Source organism: Panthera pardus, unplaced genomic scaffold (genome assembly GCF_024362965.1).
Source record: "Panthera pardus isolate Hobbes unplaced genomic scaffold, ASM2436296v1 HiC_scaffold_11, whole genome shotgun sequence".
NCBI lineage: Eukaryota > Metazoa > Chordata > Mammalia > Carnivora > Felidae > Panthera > Panthera pardus.
Window position 1 is genome coordinate 26479435 of NW_026526666.1, and position 15786 is coordinate 26495220.

At 46.8% G+C, this 15786-nt stretch overlaps 1 protein-coding gene across 5 annotated transcripts in view; it reads right to left on the bottom strand.

Moving 5' to 3' along the window:
• SLC44A3 (solute carrier family 44 member 3) overlaps window positions 1-7712 on the bottom strand; it is a 116243-nt gene extending 108531 nt beyond the window's left edge. For 4 of the 5 annotated variants that reach the window (XR_008418537.1, XR_008418532.1, XM_053892156.1 and 1 more), the window contains exons 1-4: window positions 7403-7712; window positions 6791-6898; window positions 3089-3231; window positions 839-975 (exon numbers count right to left, since the gene is read on the bottom strand). Coding sequence is in view for 3 of the 5 variants with exons in the window: in XM_053892156.1 (XP_053748131.1) it covers window positions 839-975; window positions 3089-3231; window positions 6791-6898; window positions 7403-7429 (415 nt within the window). In the remaining 2 variants the exon portion in view is untranslated. The other variant, XM_019457570.2, reaches the window with a different exon arrangement.
• Between the last annotated feature and the right edge of the window lie 8074 nt (window positions 7713-15786).

Consider the following 15786-nt stretch of genomic DNA (forward strand, 5'->3'; position numbering starts at 1 on the left):
CGAGAAGGAGATGGAATCCATCACTCAGGTTTAGAAGACACGTCTATAGATGATCTAAACACAGTAAGAATAAGCATCCAATTCGAGGTCAGATTGAGGCCTCTCTTTCTCTCTCTCCTAAATCTCAGTTTAAAACTAAAAGTTATACAATTGGCACAAAAATTATTTGAAGGGTTTTTTTTTTGGGGGGGGGGGAGGAATGATTTATTGCATAGGCTTGATATTTTTAACCCAGCCTTGCAAATAATTTTTTAAAAATCTGGCACATCATTTCACAGGCAGATAGAATTTGCAGCGGGTTGCCTCGAATTTCTTTTACTTTCCTTTTCTTGTTTAATCCCTGTAACATAAATCTCACGAGCAGGCTCAGGGCAAGGTGCTTCAGTTACGTAAACAATTAGTGCCAAGTATCCATGGGCCCCAACATTGTAATGAAAGAACATACTTGTCAGCAATTCGCTACAAAGCCGGCAGCTCCTCTCTAGGACTGGATGTGCCCTGTGCACAGAGCTCTCTGACCTCCGTCTGACGCTGCCTTTGGGCCCTAAGCGTCAGTCTACACTATACTCTATATGCAAGGCCATCCCCTGGCAGTGAGCAGAGAACAGCTAGGGTTTCAGATAAATTCCAGATAGAGCTGAATGAGGCTGTACAAGGCCCAGGAGAAAGCACTGATGGCCTCTCGCACACAAGAAGAGGCTACCACAGGCAATGACAATCTCCAGTTTTGCAGAGAAAGCAGTGCCAGGGGAATCTGTCTCACCTAGGTCTGCACAGGTTACCCCACTGTGGTTCCCGCCCTCAGGGGGAAGAGCGAGCCCCGTCCCCTGGTGCCTACCATTCTTGTCTGCAAAGAGCTGGACCTCTTCCAGGGTATCAAGCTGCTCTTCAGGACAGCTTGACACGCACAGGATGGTGGAACTGAGCCTCACGTCCTTGACTTCCGGGTTGCAGGAATTCATAAAGAATACGTGTCTAGGAAACAGATGAAATGAGAATATCTTAGAGCGTATCCTCTCACTGGGTTTAATTAGGGGCCTTAAAACCCATGTTATCAAATGTGGGAATAATTAAGGCAAACTTTTATAGCCAAGCACCTCAGAATAATTTACCATGTATTATGCCTACTGGGGGTCATCTATGGAGTTGTGCAGCGGAGGAATCATGCTCAAATAGTAATAAAACTTCCTTTTTCCAGATTCAGCATTTCCTGGGAGAGAACCTAAGGGGTGACCTGAGGAAGGGAAAGGATTAAACTGCACATGGAATGCTAGATCAGGCCAGTGCGTGAACTACTAGCGAAGTCCACGGAAGACATATTTGCACCCGAGTGTTCAACTGTACATCAGAGAATAGCTGACCTCAGGGGAGTGAGCAGAAAGAGGGAGGCCCCGGCTGTGAATGAAAAGCCTGCCCCTCTCCCCCACCTGCCAGTTTGAGAGCCAGGAAAGTCACGAGACCCTTCCCACTCCCACTGTTCCACCACTGGGTAGATGGGGCCGAGAAGAAAGCTGGTTGTTGCTATTAGCGAGGTCGTGAGCCAGGCTGGCACCGGTAGCTCCCAGACCATGCCCAACACCTCCCCAGGCTGTTGAGATCAGAGGGACGCCAGAAGGGGAGCCCCGGAGCCTGCCAGACAGGCAGTCCTGGAGGGACCTGGTGAAGGGGTGCGGGGAGGGGGCGGAACAGAGGGAGGTGGTATGATAGGAGACAGGGGAACAGATTTCCCAAATTTAGGATACATAGTTTAATTTTTTTTGAAATTATGGTAAAATACACATAAAATTTTACCATACTAACCATTTTAGGTGTAGAGCACAGTGGCATTAAGTACATCCCCACCACTCACCCACGGAACTCCTTATAACCTTGCAAAACCCAAGCTCTGTACCCACTAAGCAAGCCCTGTGCCAGGCAACCACCATTCTGCTTTCTGTCTCTGTGCCTTTGACTACTCTAGGGACCTCAGATAGTGAGATCACAAAGTATTTTTCTTTTTGTGACTGGCTTATTTCACTTAGCCTAACATCCTCCAGATTTACTCAAGTTGTACCTCGTGTTAGTCTGTCTTAAAGAGGAAGGAAATTCTAATATCCCATTATATACACACACAACACTGTGTTTGCTGATGGACACCTGGTTGCCTCTACCTGTTGGCTCCTGGGAATGCATACTTTACATCTCCAAGAGGATGACTATTTCTCAGCATGCACGCATACATCTGGGCAGCCCCCTTCTTCCTTCTTTTTTAAAGTGATCCCCAAGTGCAGGAGGAAATGTGTCCACGTGATCCACATCCAGCAATGTAGAGCCCCTCTCCTCAGGGGCAACACTGAGTGGTAGAAGGGGCGTGGTCTGAGAACTGTATTTGGTGACTCCAAACTTGTACTCAGGACCTATTCAGAACTGCAACATTCTCTCGTAGGAGGGGCTTCTGATCATCAAGTCTCAAAAATTACTTCAAGGCAGCCTCCATTTTAGAAAAACCATGGCCAAGGCTTTCTTGCCTCTCAGGGGATTCCTATTTCTTCTCTTCCTTTTCTGTTTCTGTGTTGGAGTTGGGGGGTAGTGAGACTACAGTGCCATAGTTGAGACCACAGACTGGGGAGGGAGTGGAACACAAGTCCCCAGAATTCCCAGGTGGGATTCAGGAATTACCACACAGATAAAATACTGTGGATGATGTACAACTGGTAACATCAATTGGTAACGTGATTCTGATACATTATGGATAACAATAGTAGCCACTAACAGATTAAGTCTTAGCTCATGCAGTATCTCAGTGGATCCTTAAAATAAGCTTGTGAGACCGGCACAACAACCAGTTGAAAAGATGAAAACCGGGTTCAGAGAAGTTAAGTACTCTGCCCAAGGTCACATGGCTGAAAATTAGCACCGGCTGAATCTGAACAGAGGACTAGCTGATTCCAAAACCCGTGTCTTCGCTACCGTACACATGCCTCCTTTTTTATGAGATGGGCTGATTGTTTTAAATGAGAAAACATTTTCCAGGCTCAAAATGGCGAATTTATACAGTTTTGAAATACAGTATAGCCCCTGTAGGTTGGGGACTTACTTGAACACTTACCTTTTCAGGGTCATGTCCTGCCCTGAAAGAGGGGCCCCTTCTACAGGGGAGTTCTTCTTGCCACACACGTTGCCAAAGCTGTCATAGCCAAAGAGGAGTCTTCCCGTGGCTCCTGCCACCATCGAGTAGCCCATGATGAACAGCTGGTAAAATTCAAGTGGCACATAAGAGGTTGGCCAACAGGCTGAAAACATGGGCCCCTGCATCCCTCAAGATGTTGATATCAAGTGGAGCCAGGTAGACAATGAATCTCCCCAGCATGATTGTACTTCTCTCCTTCAGCAACAATGTCAACCATTCAAATCAGTCAGGAGGCTGTCACTCTCACCCTTGTTTTAACAGGTTAGGTAGGGAGAACATCCTAAAAGGCTGAACGGATCCTTGTCTGTGTTCTTACCTCCATGTCCTCTGTATCCTTTTCTCCATGAGTCTGTCATTTTTTCTTCTGGGCCTAACTTTACCAGGGCAACTCAAATTTTCTTCCCCCTGGAGGTTCTTGCTTTATCTAAGTGCTCCCCCCCCCCCCCCCCCCCCCCCGCTATGCCACATCTTTCCCCAAGCTTCCTTCTATCCCCTTCCCCCAACTCTCTCCCTTCTCTTCCCTTTCCTTTTCCTCCCCACTCCCCCCCCCCCCCCCCCCCGCCACGCCCCACCAAGTTTCCTTCACTGGTCCTGCCTTCCCTCTTTTCCCCTCTTCCTTCTCCCCACCCCACCCATCCTCTCTCTCTCTCTCTTTTTCTTTTTTTGTCTTATATTTAGGGGACTCTGACCCTCAGGGACAGAGACAACACAGTTGATGTGTAGCAAGATACTGTTCATAACAAGTGAGAAAATGGTGTTTTGGAATAAGTGCTTAAAATATACAAAATAAAGAATCTCAGGAATTCTGGACAACAACCTCTTGCAACTATAGTCACTTTTTTCCCCAATGTCATCATGAATATGGAATACTTGAAACTTCAGCTCAAACCACTGTCTCATTCATTATATGTAGTGATGGGGCCCTCCACTAAGATTGAGTGTGTACCTCCCCCCGTGATGTGATCTTAGTGTTGTAAGTTTCCCAATTTACAGTGCATTGAATAGCATTGAAAAACGAGTGCTGACATGATCGTTCTGGGAGTGAGGATACAGTACATCATTCGATAAAATGTAGTAATGATGCCCTATGTCCTAAAGGTACACTGTCCCAAAGTCAAATATGTTTCAGATAGTCTGCATTTGTTACTAATTTAGAAATCAAGATAATAGTCTTGAAATGCCCAGTGTGTGCCAGAGACTGTGACCAGGGGACATAAATATGAACAAAACCAAGTCCCTGCCTTCAAGGAACTCAGCCCAGAAGATGGGCAGGTTCTCTGTCCCTCCCACACCCAGCACCTCCTCAGTCTCATGGTCTGATTCCAGGACGAGAGTATCACCTTTGCTGGGGGACAGCTGGCTCATCCTGTACTTAGAGGCTGTGGGGGTGGGAATACTCAGCCCCGGGCTGCAGCTTCTCCTCCCTCTCGGCTTGGAGCGTGGGAAGGTCCTGACTGGGTCTGGACTTGGAGGAAAGGGGTCCTGTGCCTCTGCCCGGCTCACCAGAGAGCTAATAGCAAAGCGGTATTTTCCACTTACCAGCATTCTTTATGTTAATATCTCCCTTGGGAAGCCTGTGGGAGGAGCGGACATTTTGTTTTTGTTGTATTTTAGGGCGGGAGGGATTTGGTGCACACTGAGTCCTTGCCATATTTCTACTACTTTATACCTTCGAACTTTGTTCTAATTTCAAACGCACAATTACAATTCCGTACGACGGTGATACAGTAGGCGTGTCTACGAGGTATGGTGAGGGTGTCAAGGAGGTCACCGTCAACTGTGCCAGGGGAGATCCAGAAAATGGAGTCTTAAAAGGGGAATGGAGGCGGGCAGGTGGGGGAGGACGCTGGAGAGGTAAGTAGAGGCAGAGACAGTCCAGAATTTGAGACATTCTGTTCTGTGCGTCTTATGCAAATATAAACACAGGCAGGCTACTCTTTCTCCTGGCAGTAGACCGTCTCTGCCTGTAATTCTAGCCTCTTACCCTAAACCTCCTTTGTCTTAACTCGGGGGGGCAGTACCATCAATAACCCCATTTAGCATGTTACCTCACTACTGCTCAAGATGTCACAAGATCAGAAAGCTAAACAGCAGAGGCAGAAAAGCCTCCTTGCCCTTTTTTAAGTATCTGTGGTTAAAAAAAAAAAAAAAAAAAAAAAAAGTTGCAGAAGATACGAAAAGCCAGTCAGCTTGAAGGGCTCTCATTATTCAAATGCAATACAGGAAAGAGAATGCTGGCATATTGAAGCCTTCAAATTTATTCTGTAAATGACATGTAATTTGAAAACAGTTCCCAGCTCTGTGCCACCTCTCAGATGGCTCATAATTCTTCAGGCTGTGATGAGCCATCTACAAATCCTTTCCCCAGGTGGCTGTTGGGCTGAGAGTTTGGCAGCGATGTGCTAGGTCTGAACCGTGGAGGGGCTAGGGAAGATCACCGAGTAACATGGACAACCTGAGGCAGAAGCTGCCTGGTGCCTGCAGGACAGCTGCTCCCTGCACCGGAACCCCAGCAGGCCCAGAGAGGAACAGCAGCCGTCTGTGGGGAAGCTAAGAAGGATGCGGTGTATACACACATGCTCTCTCCCGGCTCCTCCCGTAGGAGGGCTCCGAGAGCCATGAAAGGGACAACACACGACATTCAGTTACACCTTTAAGACCCAACCTTCCACTGTGCCTGTAACCATGTCTGTGAGACACCGGTAGGTAAAGTCGACCAGTGAATAAATGCTTTTCCAAAGAAAGAGGAACAAACATGGTATTTTAGGGTCTATTCAAATTGAAATCCTTGCCACAAAGGTAATTTACTATGGGGTAGCTATTATGCTGCTTTGTAAATTAATCATTAACCGCACAGCAAACAGCGTGCCTCAGTCTAGAATAGATGTTTTCATGAACATGATCTTTAAAGAAGCTGAGAAGGGCTCCTTCTGCTGTTACCCACAATAAGGTATCTAAAATAAGTATCAAAGCATCCAGATTTAGCTGCCAAGAAACCCTCCCAGGACTCATGTGGCACAGCCTGATGAGGTCTACCAGCAATCCTATGTACCTAGAAACTAGAATGGGGAAAAAATTCATCACCTAACTAGAGAGTTTCTATCAAAGGCTCATTTCCTTTGCTAAACACAACATACAGAGAGTGTGTGTGTGACGCTCAGCTGAGGTGAGAGTAATTTCTCTCTAGGATTTTCGCCCGAATGGCAAACAGCTCATGAACATTTTGTTTGGGGGGGGGGGGGGGCTGTGATGGTAAAAGAACTTCCAGGCAGTGAGCTCAGATAATAAGGGATCACACGCTGGCCTATTAAGTAACAATCCTAAGAAGTGACTCTCATTTCCTAATGGAGTCTTTCATTAGACTGTGGCCTGCAGTAATAAGACAGCCTCTCCAAATTAGCCGGCCTAGGAGATTAAGAGACACCTGATAGAACTTCCCCAGGACCGATGCTTACTGTGTGGTAATGGCAGGTGTCTCTCATTGTAGCACAAACTTTAACCTGGTACCACCTGGATCCCTAGGCTTCCCCAGGGAAGGCACTAGGAATACGATTTACATGTGGGCACAGTTATTTCAGGAAACACACTGTGGTCTCTTCCCTACTAGACATCTATACTTACCAAACCAGTCCAAAAGAGAAAGAAGAGGAATAGCCATGTTGTATCTGTGCACTTCCTATAAATCTGAGGTCTCCACTCTCTTTTCCGGGGGGTTCTCTCTGCAGAAACCTTCCAGACCAAAAAAAAAAAAAAAAGGGGGGGGGGGGGTTGAGGAGTTGAGGAAAAGGGGATAAATAACCATATGGGTCATAACCTGGAAACTGAATCCAAATGTACTGAAGATTGCTCAAAGTAACTTTTCTTCCTTCCTTTCATTTTTTTTTAACGTGGCCTCCTGAAGCTTTCAACAGAGACTCTGAAACAACCTGCTCTGTGCAGAGCAGAAGTGAAGTCCCCAGTCGCTAACTCCTTACCTGGAGGTGCACCTGTAGGCTGCCCCAAGTTTGTGCTCTGCAGCCAGCCTCTCCCGCGCCTCCGCCTGAGCACACGAGTGGGGTCCTAGATCCTCCCCGCCACGTGTCCCCAGAACAAGGCGAGGGGCGGGCTGGGCTCTATCCCGGTGGATAGGGAAGGCGGAAGCTTCCGGACGGGCAGGTGCTAGGAGTGGCCCGAACCTTCCCCTGGGGCTCCCAGCCTTCCCGCGGGGCCTTTTTGCGCGCGGCGGTTACTCACCAGGTACTCGGCGCCGGGACACTGCATCCTGTGCTCCGAAGCCGGGCCGAAGACTGGGAGCCCACGAAGCGCCCCGCGGCAGAGGAGCCTGCGGCCAGAAGGCCCAGCAGCCGGAAGGGGCGCAGCGCCGCCCCGCGGCCGCCTCCGCGAGCCTCGAGCTTGGCCCTCGGCGTCACCGGAGCGGCTCCGGGCCCGCCCCGGTCAGTCACCTGTCAGCGGGAGGGCCGCCGTGTTCCCAGGCCCTCGGCGTCCACCACCCGCGCGGTGGTGGTTCCCGGGATGCCCATCTCGGGGACCGAAGCGCGGAGGCCCCAGCTCAGCCACGATCCTGCGCGCGTCCTAATTAGCGCCTCTGCGAAGAGCAAGAAGCAGAGTCTCAACAAATCCTTCCCGAGGGGTGGAGTACTGCGTTACGCCCAGCCGACAAGGAAGTAGCACTTACCTGTGCCGGATTCTGTTCTAGCGGCTCGACAAGCATTATGAAATCATCAACAAAGCAGAAATCATTGTTATCCCTGATCTGCAGTGAGGGAAACCGAGGCACGGGAAAGCAGCGATGGGACATGCTCAGTGAGACACAGCTGTAAGCTGTAGAACTAGGAGTTGAACCCAAGCCCTCGGGCAGGCGCTTTCAAGTGGTTCTCTGCAAACACTACGTGAGGGATGGGAAGAGCGAATATGAATCAGGAAAAAAAAAAAACAAACAAACCCATGAATCTAAATCAGAGAAATATGAAGCATGAAAAATATAATAATTGGAATGACTGTTTATTGATGCTATTTATTAATAATAATGTGGGATAAATCTAGTAGAATCAATGCGGCTGAAGAGGAATTAGTGATTAGAAGAGCGGTTTCAGCAACTCCCCAGCGGAAGCAGGAAAGCATTAAAAAAAGGAAATAAGGCAGCTTATTTTAAAATTTCCTAAGGAGTATCAGGTATAGAACCAGGACAGGAAAAGGAATGTTACAAAAAAGGAGAGGAGGAAATATTTGAAGACCTAATGGAGCTAAATTCCAAGGTTAAAAGAAAGAAAGAAACCTCAGACTGCAAGGGTGCATCTCAAGCCGTATAGAAATATTTCAAATATTTTTATTGTTTGTTTTAGGAATTTCCTAAAAATCCATTTATTGGAGCCATGGACCAACTGCCCAACTAGTTCTTGTCAGAATAACAGCTCTTCCTGTGACCCACAGATCAGTCAACAGAGTTATCTCACAACTGTACCCTTCAAGACTCACTTCAAACCCTCCCCTTCCCATGTCCGTGTCAACTATGACATGACCAAGTTGTCCAATCTAATCAGCCTGTCTGCACTGAAGGACGCATCTTAATCAGACCCTGAAAAACCTATAAATACCCCCATCCTTGAAACACATCAAATGTGTTTGTATTAATAAATTTATAATAATACTAAATAAAAATAAAGCCTCATTGGTTGCCTTTAGCAGTTTCTAGGGGTCAGGGGTGCCTGGCTGGCTCAGTCAGTTAAGTGTCCAACTCTTGATTTTGGCTTAGGTCATGATCTCACAGTTCATGGGTTCTAGTCCCGCGTTGGGCTCTGCACTGACAGTACGGAGCCTACTTGGGATTCTCTCTCTCCCTCTCCCTCTCTGCCCCTCTCCTGTTCGTGTGCTCTCTCTCTCGTAAAGTTTCTAGGGGTCAGACTCATTATTTTGAAAACTGGTTAAGGAAAGGGGAGGAATCAAGCACGTATCCCGCCTCTCCTATATGAACTGTGCTGTGGGGTAATCATGTAATTGACGGAGATTTCTCTTTATAGAAATATTCTGGCTTATATAAGTGCAGAAGGAATGACAGAATTTAGGATATCACAGTCTGCCCAACATGACAACAAAGGGACAACCAGACATTAGTCTTCTCCCAATGAAGAAAGAACACATTGCCCCCTGTGAGGTAGTCAACCAGAAAAATCTACACGAATCTACCAATTTATTTTTTATTTATTTTTTTAATGTTTTATTTATTTTTGACAGAGACAGAGACAGAGCATGAGCAGGGAAGGGGCAGAGAGAGAGGGAGACACAGAATCTGAAGCAGGCTCCAGGCTCCGAGCTGCCAGCACAGAGCCCGACGTGGGGCTCGAACTCACAGACGGCGAGATCATGACCTGAGCTGAAGTTGGACGCTCAACCGACTGAGCCACCCAGGCGCCCCTGACTACCAATTTATAAGAAATATAGGGAACAGAGGGACAAGTCAAATGACACCACAGGATGCCATCAGCAAAACCGAGAATGGGAGAGTCTCAGACACAGGACCTTGTTTTAACATCAACAACAACAGTAGCAGCAGCAAAAAGATTTTAAGAAAAAAAAGGGGGGAAACCTAAAAATTAAAAGAGAGTTGGGAGGTATTTTAACAGAGAACAGAGGACATTGTTTAGATCCAGATTACACCAACTGGCAAAATAAAAGGAAAGACCTTCAGAGGACCATCTAGGGTATGCGAATCCTCACTGGATATTGGATAATTTGAAGCAATTTATATTAAGGAATTTGGGGATCTGATGATGTCATTGGGGTTAAATTTAAGGGAAGTTCTTACCATTTAGATTTACATCCTGAAACTTACACAAGATAGTAGGCTGTCTGAGATTTGCTTTAAAAACTCCGGGGCAAGGACCCCTGGATGGCTCAGTCAGTTAAGCATCCGACTTCAGCCCACGTCATGATCTCACTGTTTGTGAATTCTATCCGCACACTGGGCTCTCAGCACAGAGCCTGTTTCGGACCCTCTGTTCCCCTCTTTCTGTCCCTCCCCCACCTCTCAAAAATAAATAAACATTTAAAAGTAAAGTTTGTAAAAAAAAAATCCAAGGCAAAGGGCAACGGGTGGAGGTGTGGAGGGAAACGAGATGGACCACCAACTGATAATTGGTGAAGTTGGGGAAGTATACATGAGGCTCATTAAATTGTTTTCTCTACTCTTGCGTGTTTGAACCTCTACACACACCCTTGCGCACACATACGGAGTAAACCACGGTGCCTGCCGCCTCCAGAGCCTCCACTTAGGCAGCTTCTGACACTTATCGTCTGCAGGCGCCTTTCCCCCTTCTTTACTCCTCCCGCCGACCCCCGCTCCACCTGACTCCATGCATTCCTCAAGAGGCAACAGCCCCTGCTTGGCCTTAGGGTGGTTGTGTCTTCAGAGCTGTTGGCTTCGCCAAGGTGCCACGCTCTCACGGTCTCCTCTCCAACGCCACCTGGGTCCCTGGTGCTCCTGTAGCGCTTTGGCCAGAACATTTTCGCCCCTTCTGCGGGAACCTCCCCATCCCCTTCCTCATACCACCTCTCCTGCCCACCTATCCCTGTTTGTCATGATTCTCACACTTGGCCTTCCAGATGTTCTCATCTGCACCTCTTCCCAAGTTTCTGGCACTTCCTTAACTTCTAGCAGCTTGCAATCTGGCCAGATGGAGATGCCATTAGAGCCACCCCAGTTGCCCACTTTGCTTTCAAGTGTGTGACCGTCATCCCTTTGGGTCGGGTCTCTTAGGTGCAGGCTACAGCGTGAGCTCAGCTTCAGCCTGGGTATCTTATTGCTTATTCTTACTGAGTATCTGTGCTTTGGGGCCAGCACCTGGGGAAGGCCAGATTTCCCACCCCTCACCTCCCTTTCCTCAGGCTTCCTCCCCTGCCTCACTAGCTCTGTGGCTGAGTTCCCAGCATGCTTTGAACTATAGCCTGACACACGATGGTGAAAATAGTGTGATATTGGATGTGATAAAGCTCCAGAGGAGGCAGGATTATGAACTCAGGCCTGAGGGTCCAGATCTTTTATCATCTTGCCTTTCCTGTCAGCCAGGAAGAGTCATCCCTCGGATTGGAAGCCAGAAAGGAGATGAAGGATCCAGGGGGTCTTGGGTTTGAACTTTGGTGTTTATAGTTGGTTCAGGAATGGCCCAAGATGCACTTGGACAGAATAGGGGGCTGCGAGGAACGATTTCGCTATGAACAGGGGTATGGTGGATAAGGGAGTCGAGCAAGGTGTGTGTGCAAAGGAGTCCCAGCCCTTTGGAGCTGGATTGAGGTAATTTCAGGGTGAGGAAGTTGGAGGCTCAGAAAAGTCTTCTTTTCTCCTTGAGATCTTTGGATCAGAAATCTGGTCTTTGGAACTCTGATTATTTTTAGCTTATCTTGATCCTACAATGACTGAGCATTTTGCTTTGTGCTAGGACTTGGGCCAACTCAAGGGGCACAGGCACCACATAGGAATATTTGCCCTTTCATGGAGCTCATGCTCACATGAGGGCTGGTGATAAGCCATGTGGTGGGGGGTTCTCTGCCCAGTGTGATGGTCCCGGAAGCCTTCGTGGGAAAGCATGTCTGAGCTGAGTGGTGAAGGGTGAATAAGACATGATGACGCACAGAAAGGTGAAGAGGGCATTCTAGGCCGAAGAAACAGCATGAACAAAGCCTGGATGCACGGAAGTGCCTGGAAAACCCCAAGCAACATAGAACTGCTGGAGGATGAACGTAAGCGAGGGAAGAAGGGAAAGGGAGAGGGTATGATGAGTCTGAGGGCAAAGAGTCCCCAGCCATTTAGGGCCAGCATGCCACATCAAGTTTCTGCTTGTGTTTCTGTGCTTATACCTTTCCCATTCACTCTCACGTTGTAGAACAGCTTTTGGAGATTGCTATTGGCCTGGTTGTGCTCAGAGGACTGGAAGGAGAGGGGCTTGTGTCCTCCTTGTACCTCAGAGGAGCTGGGAGCAGGAGAGACAGTTTGGGGGCTGGGCATGGTATGGGAGAACCCACGTGGTGAGAACCAAGTATGAAAACTCTCATGGGGAAGTGAGACATGGGGACAGGACAGCCATCAGGCTCTCTTCCTAAATGTGATCCTTGGAACTCTTCTTCCAGCCCCAAAGGACTTTCAGATGGGTTAAAAAGTTGTTGTTTTTTTACATTGGTTTAAATATGTTAAATTACATTATTTATGTTCATGTATTCTTTTGTATACATCACATATTGCATGGTAAAATTATATGTAACATACATGTGCCATATATGTAACATATCTAAGTTATAAGACATAATAACATGAACAGTCAAATCCACCACCCATTTTATGAACTAGAACATTTCCCAGGTGCCTGGATGGCTCATTTGGTTAAGCGTCCGGGTCTTGATTTTGGCTCAGGTCATGGTATCACAGTTCGTGCCTTCAAGCCCTACATTGGGGTCTGTACTGGCAGCACAGAGCCTGCTTGGGATTCTCTCTCTCCCTCTCTCTCTGTCCCTCCCCTGCTCACTAATGCTCTCTCCCTCTCTCTCAAAATAAATAAATAAATAAATAAATAAACAAACAAACAAACAAACAAACAAACAAACATTTAAAAAGAAGAAATGGAGGGTGCCTGGGTGGCTCAGTCAGTTAAACATCTGATTCTTGGTTTCAGCTCAGGTCATGATCCCACAGTTTGTGAGATCGAGCCCTGTGTCGGTCTGTGTGCTGGCAGCTTGGAGCCTGGTTCCTGCTTCGGATCCTGTATTTCCCTCTCTCTCTGACCTTTCCCTGCTTGCACTCGGTCTCTCTATATCTCTCAAAAATAAATAAACATTAAAAAAATTTTTAAAAAAGGAATAGAACATTTCCATATTGTCCCTCCTCAAACACAACCCCTGTCAAACCTTCAATCTCAGACATAACCACTGTTCTGAATTTTGTTTTTCAATCTCTTGGCTAAACATACTCATCTCACAGTATCTTAAACCTTACCTAACATAATTTAGTTTGCTTTTTAAGGGGATGTTATAAAAACTAGTGGTAAATGGTACACAGTTGTAAGAAACTTTTCTCACTCAACGTTGTGCTTTTCACGTTTGGTTTTAAATTTGAGGCTGGTCCTTCATAGACTTAACCGGACAATTTAAACAGAGACTTAATTGACTATAAATATAGAAAAGCAGAACAATCAAATTTCTGAGTCTTCAAATGCTGAGATAAAAACACTTGCACTGGGGCGCCTGGGTGGCTCAGTCGGTTAAGCGTCCGACTTCAGCCCGGGTCACGATCTCGCGGTCCGTGAGTTCGAGACCTGCGTCGGGCTCTGGGCTGATGGCTCAGAGCCTGGAGCCTGCTTCCGATTCTGTCTCCCTCTCTCTCTGCCCCTCCCCCGTTCATGCTCTGTCTCTCTCTGTCTCAAAAATAAATAAACGTTAAAAAAAATTAAAAAAAAAAAAACACTTGCACTACTAGAGGTTGACTGCTTGGTCTAGTCTGTTTTCCTTTGTCCCACAATTTCCATTTAGTCAGCTTTCCATGTTATTTGTATATTAATCAGCTCTCTTACCTCCTTGGTTTCCACACTTGTGCAGGGTGAACACTGCCATAAATGAACTGAAGCCACTTGCTACTTTCCTTCACCAAATGTTTGTAGCCATCTCTAGGACACTTTGTGTCCACACCCATCTGCAGAAACAGTCTTCTTCCTAGGTCTCTATATGAACAACCAGAGTTCTAACAGCAAAGCCATCAGAAAGCCTGTAGAATAATTCTTTGCTAGGACTGGCGACTGAACAGAAGGAAGTAGGACCCGGTCCCCTGTGTGTTCCTAGGGACATTCGGCCTTGTGTTAGCATCCTAAGGCTGCTGTGACACATTACCACAACTCTGGTGGCCTAAAACAACAAATGTGTTTTCCCACAGTTCTGGAGGCTGCAAGTCTGAAATCAACATGTTTGCAGGGCCACCCTCCCGCTAAAGACTCTAGAGAGGGAGACTCTTTCCTCTCAACTGGCCCAGAGTGCCCCTTGGCATTGCCCCAGTCTCCGCCACTGTCTCCACATGGCGGTATTCCCTGGGCCACCATGTATCTTCTCTTTTGTCTTTTATAAGGACACCCTTACCTTGGATTTAGAGCCTCCTCTAATCAATCTGGGATGACTTCCTCTTAAGATCCTTACCTTACCTATCTTTATTCCAAATAAAGTCACATTCTGAGGTTCCAGTAGATGTAATCTTTTTTTTGGGGGGGGGGTGGTGGTGGCATTATTTTACCCATTACAGACCCGCAGATGCTACTTGAAGAAAATGTCCGGTGGTGAGATACATTAAAAATTTTTTTTTACATTTATTTATTTTTGAGAGACAGAGGGAGACAGAGGGGAGACAGTAGGGGAGGGGCATAGAGAGAGGGAGACACAGAATCCGAAGCAGGCTCCAGGCTTTGAGCTGTCAGCACAGAGCCCAACATGGGACTCAAACTCATGAATCAGGAGATCATGACCTGAGCCAAAGTTGGATGCTCAACTGACTGAGCCACCCAGGCGCCCCATGCGGTGAGATATATTTTAGAAATATACCCCTCTCACAGCATCACACTGTTCATCAGTATATTATAGACTGACCCACGTTGTGGGGTGTGTGTGTGTGTGTGTGTGTGTGTGTTAACAACTATTAACACTGCTTTGAGAAGTGCTCTTAGGGACTGTATATTTTTGGAGGACATGGTCAATTTAACAGGTTGAAATATGCAGGGTCTTCGATACTGTGGGTGGAAGGAATGATTTCCAAGACACCTGAAAAGCCCTCCTCCCCATGCCTAGCTGACCTGGTCAGCACTACCTCAAATTTCTTAGACACAAAAGGCTTTTAATCCACTCTGAAGGAAAACAAAATACAAATGGCCTTGGGAGAGGGCATTTGAGTAATAACTCCCTACTAAGCTATGAACGACTAATGCCAGATTCCTTTCTTATTAAAAATGTTGATAGAGGGCAGGGGATACCTAGACGTCAAGGTCACCAGGGTTTCTGAAGATCGGGGGGTGGCATTCAAGGGCTGGACAGAAGCCCAGAAGTCAAATTTCAGTGTCTTTTAACTTTCTCAGCACCAGTGCTTTTTACTGCACCGTTTAATACTTCATGGCTGGAAGTGCTCGTCTGTTTAACCTGAACTGTAGGACTCCACTTGCATTTTGACACCAATAATTGATACATAAAGATATCATCTATTTTTCTTCTTGCCAAATATCTGATATAAATATCAGAATTTTAATAGATACAGGTATACACATCTAGAAGGCATCTAGAAGGATCTCCTTTTATTTTCTAATATTGTGTTATATTTGATTACCTGTGACTTTTTCTCTCTTCTCATTCAATAGGTGATCTGTCCATTTGGATTAAATGTATAGTGTTGTAAAAACAGGAAAAAAAATCTAACCACTAACACCAAAGTACTGTGTTTTAAAAATTCTTACATGCAGGGGCACCTGGGGGCTCAGTCGGTTAAACATCTGACTTCAGCTCAGGTCATGATCTCGCGGTTCGTGGGTTGGAGCCCCATGTCGGGCTCTGTGCTGACAGCTCAGAGCCTGGAGCCTGCTTCAGATTCTGTGTCTCCCTCTCTTTCT